The sequence below is a fragment of the Anguilla anguilla genome, chromosome 4, assembly GCF_013347855.1.
Source record: "Anguilla anguilla isolate fAngAng1 chromosome 4, fAngAng1.pri, whole genome shotgun sequence".
In the NCBI taxonomy this organism is placed as follows: Eukaryota; Metazoa; Chordata; class Actinopteri; order Anguilliformes; family Anguillidae; genus Anguilla; species Anguilla anguilla.
The window spans coordinates 59,932,653-59,951,027 of record NC_049204.1 but is presented as its reverse complement, the minus strand read 5'-3'; the positions used below and the strand labels follow the sequence as shown (position 1 = coordinate 59,951,027).

Sequence of the window (18,375 nt, the reverse complement as noted above, 5' to 3'; positions counted from 1 at the left end):
CTTCAGAAAGTAGAAGCGTCACCCTTTCCGTGAAGCAACACAGCTATCTGCTCGTTAAACAAACTAAATAAACCAGAGCTCTTTAAAAAAATAAACCAAATCCATCAAAGAGTCTCCTTTGCAGAGAGGGAGATAAATGGCCTTCGTTACAGGTCTTCAGATCCCGACCCATGTCTTCTGAGTGGGGTTGAGGCCCAAGGCTGGGCCAGCACACTGCAGAAGCTCCCGCCTAAGGGGGGCGGGGGGCGGGGGGGTTCATGACCCTGACACACACACACACACACACAGCAGCCTTACCCCTGCTGTACATTCAGCTCAACTCCATTCCCTTCACTTTCGATCATGGGACAGCCACATACCTGAACCCAGGGCGGGACCCCGGAGAGGAGCGAGGGAACTGCAATCTTATCTGTCTCGTGTGGGCCTTAAAAAAAATTAAAAATACACCTGCTGCACAGACCCCTAAATCACCTGAACCCCCAGCCCTCGCCTGTGGCCTCCGTCTCAGGCCAGCAGCCCAGCTGAGACGCTCCCCATCGGTCTTATCTTAGTGCAATACGCCGTGGGTGTGGGCCCAGGGCAGGGAGGCAGGCAGGCAGGCAGGCAGGCGTGAGAAAAGCACCCAAGGAACGTGAAAGACGCGCACCGCCATCAGCTGGACGTCCACGCGTTTGCTGACCAATTAAAACCAAAGCACCTCGCCCCGACAGAGTGGCCAGTAACTTACACTGCTGCATCGACCGCTGACACTATTGAGGGGGGGGGGGGGGGGGGGCGGGCACAGGCATCCCAGTGCAGTCCCACTGGAGCCGAGGAGGGCTCGGTGACATCAGAACCTGCGTGTCAGGCTGTGCTGGGGTGTGGCCTTTCAGATGCAGCACAAAGGCCTGTGAGAGAGGCCGAGCAGAGAGCGCATTCACAGGAAGCCTGCATTTTAAAGGTCATTACACTTTTAATATCGGATGCCTGCAATCTTGCAAGAAAAAAAGCTAATCAATCATTATCAATTATTAATCAGTTTGGTATTTCTGTTCTCAGGAGGTCCTATGGAGGTTTTTTCCAACTCCAAATCTCCAACTCTTAAATTTGGGACATCAGTACACACTGGCGACTTTTTTTTTTAAGAACAGCCAAACGCATCCATCTCAGGTATACGGATATGCAAGAGAGTAGAAGAGGCTCCACAAGCAAGGCGCCTAGCCCACCCCAAATACCACTGCTGCTCTGTGCCCATTGAAACCAATGGCCCTGCTGCTCCACAGGCCTCTCCTGTCCACGAGGCCTTTAAAGAGGAGTGCGGACTCCCAAGCAGGCGGGGGGGTAAGACTAGTACGAGTGGCTCCTCACATAGACTGCTGATTGGAGGATCACCACGTATACACTCAGGTATGACGATGTGCAAGCACCACAGCCAATAGGAAAACAGCAAGGTTTTGTTTAAGGAAGTCAAGTCACTGCATACACGGCCATTTTTTTATTTTTGCCTGCGGTCATTTTTGTTTTATTCCTTTTATTGTTTCGAGACTTAAAACAAAACAGGCAGCCACCGTTAAAACCTTCCAACAAAAATGCTTTTCAACCGGTTATAAAGTCAAGCAGCGATATAAATAGGAGCAGTATAAAAAAAAAATCTTTCTTTCAAAGGTTCACTGTGCCTTTGATTATCTCATCGGTGCCACTGGGCAGGGTTAGTGCAGCTCTCTCCAGTAGACTCCTACCCTACTAATAATACATGTTGGATTGCACTTTCTTCAAGTTTTCATCTTCTAAAGCATGTCTCTTCTCAACTCTGAACCATTGTTCCTGCTTCAGTTACATATTTCAAAGCTTATTTTTCGTAGGTTCTATAAAGAATACAAAAATCCAAGTTGCTTGTTTTTTTTTTTTCTTCTTCTTTCCTTTTCGAACAAACATGAGCACATAACATATTATATTTTTTAAGCCACACATAAAAAGGGTTTCAGTTTTCCTTTTAAAGTCCGTGTTCTAAAATTTTGGTGTAGAAATGTGCAGCTGCAGACGCCTTTTAAATAAGTGCTTTCAAATTTTCTGCGTGTACAATTTGGTTAACAATACATTTTAAAGAGCTTTAAGTGTGTCAGCACCCGCCCAAACTCCATTTTATGTGTGGTACTAAACAAAGCACTGGCATTAATTAATCTGCTTCTTCTTTCAGTTAAAAGTTCAGTGGAGTTTCTCCCATGCTAACTTTGGTCTCTGCACTGGACTGCTTTTAATAGGAAAATTAGCCAGCTTTGAGAGTCCAGCCAAGTGAAGCCAAGAAACAAATCTCCTTCCCTACGGTTAGTATAAAAGCAAGCTTTTCTTTAAGACTACAAACATTTTTCTACTGCACCTCCCCTCTGCTCGGCTGCCATCGCAATGATAAGAGACATCCGGAAAAGTGTCGGTCGCCTCTATGCTACATAAGTTTTTGCTTTTAACATGGAGAGGGAATGGAAAAAAAAAAAAAACCCATCCCGAAACATTACTGCTTTTTCTTCCCTCGCATTCAAGCTGACAAAAAGAAGCGAACAAAGAAAAGGAACAAAATTTAAAAAAAAACAAAAAAATAAAGGTGATGAAAGGAAATAAAGCCGAAGATAAAAGGTTAGCGTTAAAAAGTCCCGGCTGGAGTTTAGGTAGCAGCGGGTCACCCGAAACTCGGCCCGTCCGTTCCGTCCGTTTCACATTCACAAAATGTTTCAACTTCCTTGTGCAAATCAAGCAGTCTTTAGAAAGAATGCCCTCGAATTGTTCTAGTAAAAATATATATAACTCCAAGGTGGCTGACGTGTTGTGTTGCAGCAAGTGTTTGTTTGTTTATTTTCGTTTGTTTTGTTTGTTTGTTTGTTTGTTGGACCCCCCTCCCGGGTGTGAGTGTGGGGGGGGGGGGGGCTCATCTGCGGAGCGAGGGCATCTGTGCATACACAGGGTAGGCCAGCCGCACGTTGAGGGAGTCGTTGTGCTGGACCAGCGACGTGTGCTGGTAGTGCAGGACCAGGTCTTTCAGAGTGCTGTACAGGTTGTAGGGCTCGGCGAAGCCGTAGCCGCGCGCCGTGCTGTAGATCACGCAGTGCTTCACCTCGCCGTCCACCCTGCGGAGGACACGGGCTGCGTTAGAGACCGAACATCCCCTTCCCTGACAGCCGACCCCCCCTCCTGCCCGACCCCCCTCCCCCGTCTGCCCCCTACCCCTGCTGCCCTACCCCCTTCACCCCCTTCTACCCCTCTACCCCTGCTGCCCTACCCCCTTCCCCCACAGGCTGCCCCCCTCTCCCTGCTGCCCTACCCCCCTTCCCCCACAGGCTGCCCCCCACTGCCCCACCACCCTCCCCCTGCTGTATACTCACACCACGGAGCAGGCGTAGCAGCCCTTCTTGCTGCTCTCGCGGATCAGGAAGGCCCCGTCCGGCTTGCCCAGCAGCAGGTCCTCGGACTGCGTGCGGTTCAGGTCGCCCACGAACCAGCTCTTCTCGTCGTAGTGCGGCAGGCTCTCGTCCTCCTCGTTCACGAAGTAGGCCCTGCGGACGAGGTCGCGCGCGCAAGACACGGCGTCCGTTAACAATCCGCCATTTTGATTTTCTGTGACAGTTACAACTATAGCTGAGAAAAACTATTTAACAATAATCAATTCCAAACTACAGAGGAATGTATCTTCATTTTGACTTGTATATAACTCTAAAAAGGGATATATACGTAAGTGATACTAGTTTTGCAGGTAACAAGTGCATCCGTATAGCAAAAATACAGGCAGCCGTGACTTCACTCTGATATCCCTGAAGTGCTATAGGGCAGAACACACCCTGACTCAGCCGAGCCATCCTGCAAACCCCCAACGCCCCACAGCAATTTTAAAGCGTGTCCATAAACGGCTACCGAGAGCCCCCCCCCCCCCCGGGCTCCCTAGCCACGGCTAACCTCAACGCGTAACCGCAGAGCTACCCGAAATTGAGCTGAACGCAGGGGTACGCCCCCCCCCCCGCTAAACGCACTTACTCATCAGCGTTTTCGTTCTTGATTCCGAGCCAGTCGTTAATTCGTTTCTGACGCACGCCTTTGTGATTGAGCCAGCTGCAGGGAGGGAGAGAGAGAGAGAGAGAGAGAGAGAGAGAGAGAGAGAGAGAGGCCAAGGAGGATTACTCCAACACGTTCCACTCAGCACCGGCTGCACCGGCGAAGCTCAACTCTACAAAAGATCATTTCAAAAAGATGCTTTCAACTTTCCAACAGGAATGGACAGAGGGGTTAGAGGAACATGTGGGCTGTGTATGTGCTGAAATCCAACATCCGGCTTCTTATTCAGTCAAGTGAAAAAAGCGTCTGCTCCTGATGCACATTTTCCACAGAGCGGGAAGGCGGTACGTGTGACTCCAGAGTCCCTTGCGCTAGTGCTTAATCAGAACCCTGCTAGTATTGCTGAAAAAATATATTTTGAGAGGCAGAAATAATTAAATTTAAGTCTCAGGGGATTCACCCGAGCACTTTGTCCAATCAGCGCAGAAACTGGGGGAAGAAAAAAAAAAAAAGATCCCAAGTCAACTCGTTCCGTTCAATTTGTGAATGATTAAGGAGGTTTTAGGACGAGCACGCCCAGACTTCAATCACCGCGCCACGAGCACCAACAAGCAATCATTAAACCCACCGCAATAATTAAACCAGCTGCACGGTAAGGATTAGGGCACATAAACATCACAGCAATATTGCGAGGGCTGCAGTACATAAACTACAGCTGCAGTGCACAGTCAGGGCTACAGTAAATAAGCCAGAGCTGCATGGTAAGGACTACAGTACATAAACTTCACAGCTGCACGTTACAGCTTCACAGCTGCAGCTGTGACGTCCGTGGATAAAGAAATACTACAGCTGCGTGGTGAGGACTGCAGTAAAGAAATACTACAGCTGCACGGTGAGGACTACAGGAAATAAGCTGCAGCTGCACGGTGAGGACTACAGGAAATAAGATACAGCTGCATGGTGAGGACTACAGTAAAGAAATACTGCAGCTGCACGGTGAGGACTACAGTAAAGAAATACTGCAGCTGCACGGTGAGGACTACAGTAAAGAAATACTGCAGCTGCACGGTGAGGACTACAGTAAAGAAATACTGCAGCTGCACGGTGAGGACTACAGTAAATAAGCTGCAGCTGCACGGTGAGGACTACAGTAAAGAAATACTGCAGCTGCACGGTGAGGACTACAGTAAAGAAATACTGCAGCTGCACGGTGAGGACTACAGTAAAGAAATACTGCAGCTGCACGGTGAGGACTACAGTAAATAAGCTGCAGCTGCACGGTGAGGACTACAGTAAATAAGCTGCAGCTGCACGGTGAGGACTACAGTAAAGAAATACTGCAGCTGCACAGTGAGGACTACAGTAAAGAAATACTGCAGCTGCACGGTGAGGACTACAGTAAAGAAATACTGAAGCTGCACGGTGAGGACTACAGTAAAGAAATACTGCAGCTGCACGGTGAGGACTACAGTAAAGAAATACTGCAGCTGCACGGTGAGGACTACAGTAAAGACAGCATGGCGTTAGCAGTAGGAAGTCCGCACTCACACAAGGTACTGGTCCCTGATCTTGCGCAGCTGGATGAGGTCAGGCTTCAGGCTGTTCATCTTCTTGTCCGTCTCCCGGTTGTCCAGCGCCTGCGTCTTCAGGTCCTGCTCCAGCCGGGTCTTGCTGTCGTGGATCTCCCCCAGGCGGGACTTGAGCTTCTCGTAGTTCATCATGATCCTGCGGGCACGGGGCGAGAAGAGCACGGGCCGTCAGCACAGACGGCTTCCGGAACCTTCCGCGAGGGATCGCCCGCAGGCCGCCCCCGCGGCTGGCTCCTCGCGAAGCACGAAGGCCTCACGCCGACGGTCTGAGGGGAAGCAGCTCCTGGCGGGACCGGGCCGAGGGGGAGGCCCGAGGGAGGGAGGGAGGGCGGGGACAGGCGGGGCTCACCTCTCGATCTCCTTGTCGTTGCCCTCGCGGCGGAAGCGCTCGATGTACTCCTTGCTGTAGCGCTCCTGGGTGTGGCACTGCTCCTCGAAGATCTTGATGGTCTCGTTGAAGGCCTCGATGGCCGTCCTCTTCATCTGGATCTCCTGCGCGTTCAAAAACCCCGGGGGGGGGGAGAGAAACGGGTCAGTCCCCCCCGCACACGCAGCACCAGCGACCTCGCCCGGCAACGTGGGTACCACGTTGTCATGGAAACGGCGACCCCGAACGTTCGCGGGCCTCGAGAAGCGAACACGTTCTCCAGCGTCGTGGGCGCTGTGCTCAAGATGGCCGACGCTCCCCGCCCCCGTACCTGCGAGGTCTTGGTGTACTCCTCGTACAGACGGTCGTACTCCTTGCTCTTGTCCTGATATTGATTGTGGTACTCCTGGAGTTTCTTCCCGACGGCGTCGATGTTGTCCTCCTTCACCAGCTGATCCTGAGGGAAGGAACGAACACGGGTTCGAACGGCTGCGGAGAATTTCCCCACGGCAAAAAAAATAAAGACGCGTGCGCTAACAGCAGAGCTGTCTCAGTACACTGCCGGGAGGCTTCCCCCCCCACCCCCCAAAAAGTCATTAGAGTGGGGAAGAGTGCTCCTGTGCGAGGGGCTCTGATGGATTTTACTGGGCGGGAAAGCCTGAATAATGAGCGTGGGAACGCGCGGGACAGGTGTCAGGAGAGGAGGGAGCGGGGAGGGGATGAGCGAACGCGCGGCCGGGCCTCCGATGGCGCGGACGCGTGTAATTATTTACGCCCGCGCCGGCGAACGAGCGCCGCAATATTTCACACGGGCGGGAAACCTGCTGGCTCGGCGCTTTCCTCGGGAAATCCGAAAACACATCTAGGGGGGGGGGCGGGGGCTCCAGGTGAGTGGGGGGGGGGGGTACACAAACCTGCTGGTAGCGGGAGATGGGGTACATGAGCTTGACGTCCAGCTTGGGGTTGTACTGGGCCAGCGACTCGTGCCGGTAGTGGCTGATGAGCTCCACCACCGAGCCGAAGGTGAGCGGGTCCGAGAAGCCGTACTTGCCGTCCCGGTGGTAGATCTTGATCAGCTTGTTGTTGCCGCCTTTCCTGTGGGGGGGGAGGGAAAGTTAAAAGAGCAAGGTCACGCAAACCCCCGCGCCCCGACGGCGGGGCTTGTGATTAACGAGCCCGCCCCACGCTCACGTCCCCGCTCGCCCTCTCACAAACACAGCCGTTCGCTTTTTAAAAAAAAATTACACCCGGTTTCCGTAGTTACCTCAGGGTCAGCGTGTAGTCCCCCTGCATCTTGGTGGAGGCGTCCCGCACCAGGAAGGTTCCGTCGGGCATGTCGCGAAGCTTGTCGTTCACCTCCTCCCTGCAGAGAGAGAGAGAGAGAGAGAGAGAGAGAGAGAGAGAGAGAGAGGGATGGAGGGTGAGAGAGAGAGAGACAAAGAGAGAGAGAGAGAGAGAGAAAGAGGGAGAGAGAGAGAGAGAGAAAGAGAAAGAAAAAGAGAGAGAGAGAGAGAAAGAAAGAGAAAAAGAGAGAGAGAGGGTGAGCAGCTGTAAGCGCACAGATGGCACGCCAGGAAGGGGGCAGCGCTGACCGATTAGCAAATACAGGTAAAACACAAACCCCCCACCCTCCCTCCCTCCCTCCAAAAAAAAATCCCCCAGACGCGGCGCAAGGTGCTCTGCAGCGTGGAACACCTCTGGTCTGGCCGGGGGGCGGAGTGGCCAGGCCGTGACCCGCACCGTCTGCTCACATCCTGAAGCGCTTTGGCTCCTTAACCCCCCCCCCCCCCGTCCGGAGTTCCGAATTCCCCCTCGCAGACAGACGGGCTCTGAGGGTGCCTGCCCCCCCCGCCCCACCGCTGGGGGAGGGGCTTACCGAGCCTCGAGAGGACACCCCAGGTCAGCTGGCCTTGCGCCCAGTTTCATTCTAACAGTCATAATTACCACAGGCAGCTGGGACGGAAGTGTGCCTGGACTTCCTCTGCACCCACAGTGGGGGGGGGGTTCCCAAAGTCCCGCAGGAAACTGCGGGAAGGGGGCGGGGTTTCGGCTCGAGCACACGCTCGGTCTCTTCCAGCTGAGCAGCCGAGGGCGAGCGATTGAAGATCGCCCCGTTTCGCAGCGCTGCTAACAGAACGAGCGGCGAATAATCTGAGCAAGCAGAGCATGAAATGGATCAAAGCGGCCAAAGCCAACGTGACAGACAGACGTGCCTCTGACGGGGAGGGGGGCGGGGCCGCATCAGTGATGCTGGCTGCCTCTGAGCGACGCCCACAGTCGGGGGGGGGGGGGGGGGGTGCCTTGGCTGCAAGCTCTACAGCCGCGGTCACTGTGAACCAATCGCACGGGAGAAAAAGAGACCGCCCCCCACTGGGCTTCCAGTCCAGTACCCCCGCTGAACACACCCACAATGCACCGCTCCTGGGATCCTGAAGCGTTGGAAGCCGCGCAGGTGCTCCAGAGTCGCGGCGTGAGACGATAATGAGATGATAACAGGAACACTGCGTGTTGCCAGCCGCTCGATTGGCTAAGCCTAAATCCTGAGGCTGGGGGGGAGCGCCTGGGTCACGGCCAATCACGCCCGCGTGAGGACAGGGAGCCGGACGCGTGCGGGACGGGACGCCCTGTGCGCCAGAGCAAGGCTAGCGCCCGGGGCACGCGGCACCTTCATGTCCCGCCCGCCGCTCCGATAAGCCCCGACGGCAGCCCGGGCCGGCGCGTTCCTGCGAGGATTACACCCCCCCCGGGCCCGGGCCTGGCTTTGTCCCCAAAGTGATACATCTGAGCGCAGCGACCTGCTGCCGGGGTCACGGGCTTCAATCCCGGCCGAGGCCTCAGCCGCGCTCAAGCGTCGTCCGCGTCGACCGCGACCAAAGCCGGTCGCTGGGCACTGCGTTAATCTGATAAAACCTCAGGGGTGTTCGGAGCTTGCTTGGCTGGGTGACATTTTGGGAGATTTTAGGCTCGCCCCCTCCTCCCTCTCGTCGTAATCTGAAGCAGCTGACAGGCCTTGGGGGAGGGGGGGGGGGGGGGGGGGGTTGGGGGAGGCCCGGTTGCGGTTGCCATACGGGAGACGGCGACCCCGCGCAATGAGGGGAGTTCCTGGGACAGGGCGTGGCTCCCTGCTGACCCGAGTCTCTTCAGCCCCCACAGGCCTGAGAGGGAGAGCCATGATCACATCGGCACGCAGCACCAAGACCTGGATCAGCCACCACCCCCATCAGGAGATATGGGGCACCATGACACCCCCCCCCTCCCCCTCGCCCCAATTCACCCCCCCCGCTGGCGTTCAGGGTCCCCCTCGCTGCGTGTGGTTGTGTGGACTGGACTCCCATGAACGCCTCGACTGTTCCCTGCGCAAACTCATGACTATGCAAACTGGAGATCAGCAGACTCTGATGAGTAAGATGGTAAACATGCTCCATCTCTCTCACACTCACACACACGCACACTCTTTATGGTCCTCTCCTGTTGACCTAGCGCAGACAGAGAAAGACAAACAGTGGCATGACTGGAGAGAGAGAGAGAGAGAGAGAGAGAGAGAGAGAGAGAGAGAGAGAGAGAGAGACAGAGAGAGAGAGAGAGAGGCGTGCCTCACCTGGAGATGTCTCCCCAGTACCACTCTGCTTCCTGCAGCGAGCTGGCGCCCGTCTCCTTGATGCCGTTGCTGCTGACGGGGGTCATGGGCTTGGCCGGTTTGGGAGGGAGAGCTGCGGGACAGGGAAGAGAAGGGAGAGAGCGGGGCGGTCAGATCGAGGCTGGAGCTCGTTTGCATTCGCTGATGTTTGCAGGGTTTAACTGGAGGAGGCCGGTGAGCTGCCCGTTGGTTACCCGGCCAATCAGAGAGGACGATCCAGTCAGATGGCCTGCTGGGTCCCTCTCACAGGCCTCGCAAGGAAACTGACCAGCAGAACACAGCTTCACACTTCCAGTCAGCTGAAATAGGAAACTGACCACCAAACACAGCTTCACACTTCCAGTCAGCTGAAATAGGAAACTGACCAGCAGAACACAGCTGCACACTTCCAGTCAGCTGAAATAGGAAACTGAGCAGCAGAACACAGCTGCACACTTCCAGTCAGCTGAAATAGGAAACTGAGCAGCAGAACACAGCTGCACACTTCCAGTCAGCTGAAATAGGAAACTGAGCAGCAGAACACAGCTGCACACTTGCAGTCAGCTGAAATAGGAAACTGAGCAGCAGAACACAGCTGCACACTTCCAGTCAGCTGAAATAGGAAACTGAGCAGCAGAACACAGCTGCACACTTCCAGTCAGCTGAAATAGGAAACTGAGCAGCAGAACACAGCCCTGCTTCTCTAACTGACGAAGCTCAAACAGAGCATGTATGTGCACTGCAGGTCATATTCAGTGCGCCCAAAACGCGATCCCCAGCGGAACAAACGGCGTCAGAAGTTCTCACAACGACTTATTGAGCGGCTCCTCCCCATCTAACGGAAGACTGGATGTGTGGAAAGTTCCGGAGGCGCTCTGGAGAGAAGTTCTTCAGCCGAAAGCGCGTTTTAAACGAGGTCACCGGTCGCCCGCGTTCGGTCAGGGCCCGGCGTGCGGTCGGGGTGTGCGGCGCCAGGGGTGTGAGGGTTGTGGCAAGGGGGGGGGGGGGGGGGGGTGAGGGTCAGCGCTGGGCTCCTGAGGGCTCCGAGCTGCAGACCAGCCCAGCACAGAGCGGCCACTGTTTCCACACAAACACAATTAAGCAGCTGACTCAACAGTGTGGAGGAGGAGGAGGAGGAGAGGGAGCGCCGGGGAGAGCAGGGCGTTTGGGCCAGTCACAGCAGCCCTGCGTTCACACCCATCGATCCGGGCCCGTCCCGCCCGGGCCAGCGGCCCAGCACCCCGTCCGCAGAGGAACTAGCTCAGAGCCAGGGGCTGGGTATCCCACAGCGCTACGTCAGCGCTGCCTTCTGAAATGAAACTGCCTTTGGCTTCTGGTGCTGCTAGGCTTTGGAGCAGGGGGCAGGGGATGGGCGGGGAGGCAGGGCTGGAGGGAGGGGGGTTTTGGGAAGGGAGCAGGGGGGTTTTGGGCAGGGAGCAGGGGGCAGGGGTGGAAGGAGGGGGGTTTTGGGCAGGGAGCAGGGGGCAGGGGTAGGACAGAGTTCAGCCGCTGCGGTGCAGTCACGGTGACGGTGGAAAAACCCTGCCGCGCCACAGTAGCTCCAGTATTCGGCTGTGACCACATCCCCCAACCACCCCGCCTCCCGCCCTCTGCCAAGGCAAACTAACCCGCCCCTGACCCAGACACCGTGCTGGCTCTCCGCGGCCCTCCTCAGGCCCCGGGGGCCTGGGCCTGGCGGGGCGGGGGCCTGGGCCTGGCAGGGCGGGGCGGGGGCCTGGGCCTGGCGGGGCGGGGGGGGGGGCCTGGGCCTGGCGGGGCGGGGCGGGGCGGGGGCCTGGGCCTCGCGGGGCCCTGTCAGTGCTCACAGAATGCAAACGGTCGGTGTACGCACGAAACACTCCAAGCCGCCGTTCTCACAGGACACACCCCCAGCAGGCAGCCAGTGTTTAAACCACATGGACATGAATACGAGTGAGAGAGAGAGAGAGAGAGAGAGAGAGAGAGCGCTATTCACAAACTACACTTCCTCTGGACAATGTTAGCCATCCTCTGACAAACCTCTTATTTTCCCTTTTTAATCCTTTAATGAGTACGATCAGACATCTGTGATCAGAATCTTAACGCTCTGATGCTGATGTAATCTAGTATCACTGCTGGTAATGGAAAGCAGTGGTGTTCTAGAACAGCGACGTACAATTCTGGGGACGAAAAAAAAAAAAAGAAGACAAAAAACCTACTATCCCGAGGGTTAAAGGATCACATTAAAAAATACCCATCATCCATCCCGTGTACGGAACGACGGCTCGCACGTCGACTTCTGGCAGACGGCCGTCTCTTCAGATTTGGACATTAGGAGCAGAGATCTCCGGCTGTGGTGCGAGACAGAGCGTCCGCAGCCAGAGGAGCTCAGCTGAGCCCAAACGTCCGCGCGCCCCCGTCCCGATTAGAGAGAACACCGCGTGCTTTCCCCCAGAGAGAGGAGCCGGGCCAAGCCAGCGGAGGAGCGGGGCGTGGGACGGGACGGGACGGGACGGGACGCCTCTGTAAGGGGGTTGCCGGGTGCTTGCATCACTAAGGGACGGCTGCTGGGGGGGGGGGAGGGGGGTCGACTGGATTCCCCCACCGTCCCCAGTGAGTCTGCCAAACTCCTCTCCCCTGACCTGCCCTGGAAATCCCCTGCTGAGTCAAGAGGACTCCGGACATGGCCTGGACATGTCCCTGCAGCCTGAGGCAGCCCAGCTCAGGGGGGGGGGGGGCGGAGAGGGGGGGAGGGAGAGAGAGGGGGAGAGAGAGAGAGAGTGAGGCAGAGAGAGACACAGGCAGAGAGAGGGAGAGAGAGAGAGAGAGAGAGAGAGAGAGAGAGCGAGAGAGAGAGACAGAGACTGAGAGAGACAGACAGGCAGAGAGAGAGAGACACAGAGACAGAGAGACACAGACAGAGAGATAGGCAGAGAGACATAGGCAGAGAGAGAGAGAGAGAGAAACAGACATGCCCAGGGAGCTTAAAGCTGCAGTACAGCCTGTCCCCTGCACCTCTTTCACTTTCCCGATGAATAATGGCACAGGAAGGGAAACTGTGCGTTCAGAAAAAATGAGAAAGCGCTGCCCTGTGTACTTTTCTCCTGTCAAAAGTCGTGAGGCGATGGAAGGCTCCAGGATGAAAGCTATTTTGGTGGCACGGCTACCTCTGAAGGCAGTCTTTTATGCAGTCGTAAAGATTTATGCTTCCCCCCTTCCAGTCGTGCCAGCGCCATAATCACTGATTAATTATACATCCCGGTCTTCAGCGAGGCCTGCTAATGCTGCGCTAACTTTCCAACCTGTTTGAACTGGGGGAGGCGAGCGCCCCACGCACGCAAGTGCACACACACGCACAGAGGCACACACACACACACACACTCACTCACACACACACACACACAGAGGCACACACACACACACACACACACTCACACATTCAGGCACACAGACACACACGCACACTCATGCACTCAGGCACACAAACACAGCCAGACACACACAAACAAGGACACACACAAACGCACACAGGCAAACACACACACACACACATGCACAAAGACACAGACACACACAAGCTCACACAAACAAGGACACACACAAACGCACAAAGACACAGGCACACACAAACTCACACACATGCACAAACCCTCACACATTCAGGCACACAGGTACACAGACACAGCCACGCACACACAAACAAGGACACACACAAACGCACACAGGCAAACACACACAGACATGCACAAAGACACAGACACACACAAGCTCACACACACACTCACATTCAGGCACACAGGTACACAGACACAGCCACGCACACAGGCAAACACACACAGACATGCACAAAGACACAGGCACACACAAGCTCACACACAGGCACATACAGACAGACAGACTCTCTCTCTCTCTCTCACACACACACACACACACTGAGCAGGGCCGTCCCTGCACAGGTGAAAGGGCTGAGGGAGTTTCTCCTGAGCACAAAGCCCCGTTCAGGACTCTGGAAGCAGAAAGGGAAATAGCTCTGAGGCCCCCCCCCCTCTCCTTTTCAAACAAGCCAAAAGGCAGGTGCAGCAGCACAACTCAAACCTTCAATTCCAGCCCAGCAGTTTCCTGCTGTCAGCTCTTTCTGCACTCCTTCATCCGCCCCCCTCTCTCTCTCACTCTCTCTCTCTGCCTCTCTGCTGAAAGGAGCCGAGCGGAGAGAGAGAGAGAGGGAGGTGTGGCCGCGTCAGAGCGGTGCAGCGGCCGCCCCTCTCTCTCTCTCTCTCTCTCTCTTCGGGGTTCAGTCCTCAGCGACGCAGGGCACAATGAGCCGCGTCACACAAAGGAGAGGAGTGCACACGGTCAGGAGCTCCCTCTCTCTCTCTCCCTCCCTCTCTCTCTCCTTCTCTCTCTCCCTCTCTCTCCCCCTCTCCACCGCGCTACCAAACCCCCCCCTGCAACGCCGCTCAGCCAGACGCCACACAAAGCAGGGGCGGTCACAGGCTCGTTTCACACCAGGCCAGACCGCTCACTCGTAAAAGCTTCGCCGGCGGTGCCCGCGGTGTCCATGCGGCGCGTCGCGGGGTTGGCGGCCGAGCGCGAGCGGGTCTGGAGGCGGCGTGCGGGACGCGGCCGGCCGTGTGCGGGCGAAGACGCCGCTCTGACGCGGAGAGGGGGACCCGGCGTACAGTGGCAGGCGGAGGGGTCTGGAGGCCGCAGCGCTCCGGGAACAAAGGACCCTTTATCACCTCCAGCCAGGGGTCGCCACGGGCAACCAGAGCAGCCCCGCAGAGACGGCCACGCCTCCCTAAGGCAGCCTCGCTGTGGCCCCGCCCCCCTCCCTCCCTCACCCCCAGGGTCCGGCGGGCCGAGCCGCGGAGTCTGCTTCTGGTGACCGCCACGGGACTCTTCCACACGCCGGACTGTCGCAGGACGAGGGGACCATACCGGTGCTGAAGGTGGGGGGACAGTGGGGCGGGGGCCCAAAGCGAGGACAGATAGAGAGGCCTCACGCAGCCCTGGCAGCACTCCCCCGCTCCACACACCACCCTCAGGCCAACTACTACACTTTGCTTTTCACTTTAAACCCCCCCCCCCCCACCAGTCCACCACACACACAAGCCCTACATGCTGCGCTCCAAAGCACACACACATCATACACATTACCATACGGAACGTATAAAATTCACCATAAGAGCTCTGCGTTAAGTGCGTCAGTCGGAGCCCCGGCGGGGGCCGCCCCCCCAGCGTGGCCCCGGGGCGATGACAGACCCACACCCCCGACGGTGGCTCCACCGCTCACCGTGCACACCCCCGGCAGGCAGGAAGAACCAGGGAGCGGGGAACAAGAGAAAAGGAGGAGAGGAAAAGACACCACCCCCCCCCCCCCCCCCCGCGCTTACCGTCCTCCGCCTCGCTGAGCTGCACGTCAGGCTCGGCCCCCCCCCCAGCCCGGGAGACGGCAGGCCAGCCGAGCTCTCTCTGCCCCCTCTCAGACCGGGGCGAGAGGCAAAACCCCCGATCCCAAAATCAGACACGGCACCCAGGCAGGGCTAATCTCTGAATGGAGACGCAGCCTCGGCCAATGGGAGAGCAGCTCCAGATGTGGACGGCTCTGTGTCAGACAGGAACCTGGGAGGACTGTGCGGGATCGGGGTGGAGCTCCACTAAACTGCCAGGTGCACCCCCCCTTTAGGGGGAGGGGAGGGGAGGCAGCGGGCCGGGGAGGGGGGGGGTCACGACAGCAGAGCACGCAGTCAGTCTTTACACACCTGACTGGGATCACCCACATACCCGGGGGGGAGGGGGGGGGGGGGGGGCTGGGGGCGGCCTCCCATTTCTGCTTACACAAAAAGTCCTCCTTAAACTCCTAAATGCGCATTTTCCCAACTGTCCAAACACGCCACACAAACAAAACCCCCCAAAACAAACAAACGGGAGTATCAGTGGAACGAGGAAGACTGCAGCTCCGTCCCAAAGCCGGGCCTATTATTAACACGCAACTCGCCGGAGAAGAAAAACTAAACAAACGCCGCTTTCGGAATTCAACAGACCTCCACATGTCCGCCATATTTGGATAAAAGCGCTATATAAATGCAGTCCATGTCCGACGGGACGAGGACCTGAGCACGCTGGCGGCAGACTGCGGAGGTCTGGGGGAGGACGTGCCCGAACGCGGAGCCTTCCTCCTCCCACGTCGCGGCTTCCTGTGACCCGCTCAGGACAAAGAGAGGGCCTCTCTCGCAGCGAAATGCAGTCAGCGGCCGGCCCAAGAGCCGCTCAGCTGACAGAGCTGCCTTCCAAGCACAAGAGTTACGTGTTCAGGACTGAACGCCTCCAAGTGAACCGCACCGAGACACTGAAACCACACACACACACACACAGCACACCCTTTACTGACACAGCTTAACCGCAAACAAAGGCCACACACATGAGCAGTGAGAGCAACGGAACTAATGTGTAAATAAATCATAGACTTCCCCTACGATTCACTACCCAGCGGTAACAGAGAGGAAGATACTGCCGCTGCTTTCTGTTTGACGAGCGAACGCATAAATCCAGAGCAGTGACCCCTGAACCCCGCCCCCCTCCCCCCATCGCGGAGTTGCCGTTGGAGACTGAAGGCAGGCAGCCAGCGCCCGCGCTCCACCTGTGCTAATCGGGCCAGGGCCGCGGAACAAAGAGGCCGAAGAGGAAACGGTGAAGCCCGGCTGAGCAGCACCGGCACCGGGGCCCGGATTACCTCCTCCTCCTCCTCCTCCTCCTCCTCACCACCACCACCACCAGCCCTTTCACATTACAATTCCACTGTAATAAATATTCTAATGAACATCTGCAGGACCTCAGCCCTCGCTGTGGGATGGGATGGGATGGGATGGGATGGGGGGGGGGGGTCGTCTAACCACAAGCCTAGCAGAAAGAAGCCACAGAGTCTGTGGCGAGGACAAACGCGCGAGAGAGAGAGAGAGAGAGAGGACAAGCAAGGCTCTTCCTTTGCATTGTCTCTGAAACGCGAAGCCCGCGGCTAGGCTAGGCAGCGGGCCAAGCCTCGCAGAGGCAGGCTGGTTTTCACGGGGAAGCGGCCCCCTTTCCAAAAGCCTCGTCTCCCCTCCTTCTCACAGAGCTCCACGCAGAGGGGCGCAGCCCCGTGACAACGGACGACAAGATTAATGTGCAGCCCGATCGGACGGGGCTTATATTCGTTCAGGCAACAGAGGAATCCTGCTTTTCACTCCTCCTTCCTGCTGCCCGGTGCGCTGCAGCTCTCTCGCTTTCATACGCTGGGAGATTCAAACGAGTGTCGAGCCAAGACGAGCAGAAACAAGCCACTGCAGAGAGTTTTGAATGCAAAACTCCGGTTTATTCATTTTAACCCTGCAAGTGGCTCCACGGCCACTGGTCTGCCTGTGCCCTGCAAACGGACCTAAAGAGATGGACGTAATGCTAGAGATAGGAACGAGCATCTTAAAAAACTCTGGAGGTTTACAGTAAGTCAGGTGCACTTAAATATGCCACACATGTCTATTGAAAAGGTAACACATGCAGGGGTGATCAAAACTGACACATGCAATTTTCCAGAACTGTTTCGTTATATATCAACAAACAATTTGTTATATTACCGGAAGTAACAACTTGATTGGTTGACTAACAATATTTTTCCAGGGTACAGGTGCATTGCATGTTAATGTATATAATGGCTATATTACTGTTGGGATTGGCAGAAAAGGGTATGACAAAGCATTCACTAATCTGCAGGTCCTGTGCACAAATGCATTACTGAAAAGAACTCATGCACCAATGGAAACTGAGAAACCCAGCCGTTTTAAATGCATTACAATATAGAAGTATAGAAATCATCAAGCTACACTAGATATCAATAAAAAAAATCATTCCCAACATACCATCCTCACAAGGAGGAAAACATACGGAGAGTGCGCTACCCCTCGCCACTAGGGACCGTTTCGTCAAGACTGGTAGGTAGTCAAAGCACTTGAGACCTTTTGTGCATTAAAGTAGAAGACAGGTTAGCCGCATACGGACTGATTCAAGACATTACAACAGTCCGATCACAAAGCCTAAATAAAAAAATAATTCCTAAAGAAACAGACACTAGAAGTCGTCCTCTTAATGGGAAAATAAGCTGCAGGCGATGCAACACAAAGAATATAATTCAACTGCGCCTCCATTTAGTATACGACTAATTTAAATCAGGGACGCATGAAATGAAGCTTGTGCTCAAAGACAAAGGTAAAAACGCGACGTAGTTGAAATTCTAACTTATTAATATGTTGCGCCACACTTTAAAAGAACTAACGTTATTGTCGGTAGCACTGCTGGATTCAATGGAAGGTTCTGCTCACTGACTTGTAGCTAACGAATTCTGTTCAAATCACACTCCCCTCCCCCATCGCTATGACACTGGAAACGCAATTCGGGTATTTAGCTGGGCATCTAACCTTAGATAGGTGATACAATAATAAAGACGATTACGATGTACAATGACTAGAATATTAACTACCCAGAAATTCAATTCATTTATTAATAACAACAGGACAAGAGGACAAAGACGACAAAAATCTAATATGTTCAACACCTCTAGCAAGCCTGCGGTACCAGGCTAAAACGAAATAAGACAAGCTACATTGCACACATACAACTTAAATAAAGATTAAATTGAATTTATCTAGATTCCAGTCTATGGCTCCATCATTCCTCTCGTTTCAAAAAGTATTGTAATATTACGAGTTAACTAACGTTAACCAACGTCAACGACAGCCAAGTGGACTACAAAGAAAGGGATTTAATCGAATACTACT

General features: G+C 55.3%; 1 protein-coding gene across 2 annotated transcripts in view; it reads right to left on the bottom strand.

Moving 5' to 3' along the window:
- Positions 1–843: 843 nt before the first annotated feature.
- Positions 844–18,375, bottom strand: part of pik3r3b (phosphoinositide-3-kinase, regulatory subunit 3b (gamma)) — a 137,013-nt gene continuing 119,481 nt past the window's right edge. For both annotated transcript variants that reach the window (XM_035414178.1, XM_035414179.1), the window contains 9 exons: positions 9,572–9,683; positions 7,238–7,336; positions 6,888–7,068; positions 6,305–6,430; positions 5,956–6,098; positions 5,566–5,742; positions 4,000–4,074; positions 3,354–3,524; positions 844–3,098 (listed from right to left, as the gene is read on the bottom strand). In XM_035414178.1, the coding sequence (XP_035270069.1) occupies positions 2,900–3,098; positions 3,354–3,524; positions 4,000–4,074; positions 5,566–5,742; positions 5,956–6,098; positions 6,305–6,430; positions 6,888–7,068; positions 7,238–7,336; positions 9,572–9,683 (1,283 nt within the window). In that variant the 3' untranslated portion in view covers positions 844–2,899. The remainder of the gene's footprint in view (positions 3,099–3,353; positions 3,525–3,999; positions 4,075–5,565; positions 5,743–5,955; positions 6,099–6,304; positions 6,431–6,887; positions 7,069–7,237; positions 7,337–9,571; positions 9,684–18,375) is intronic.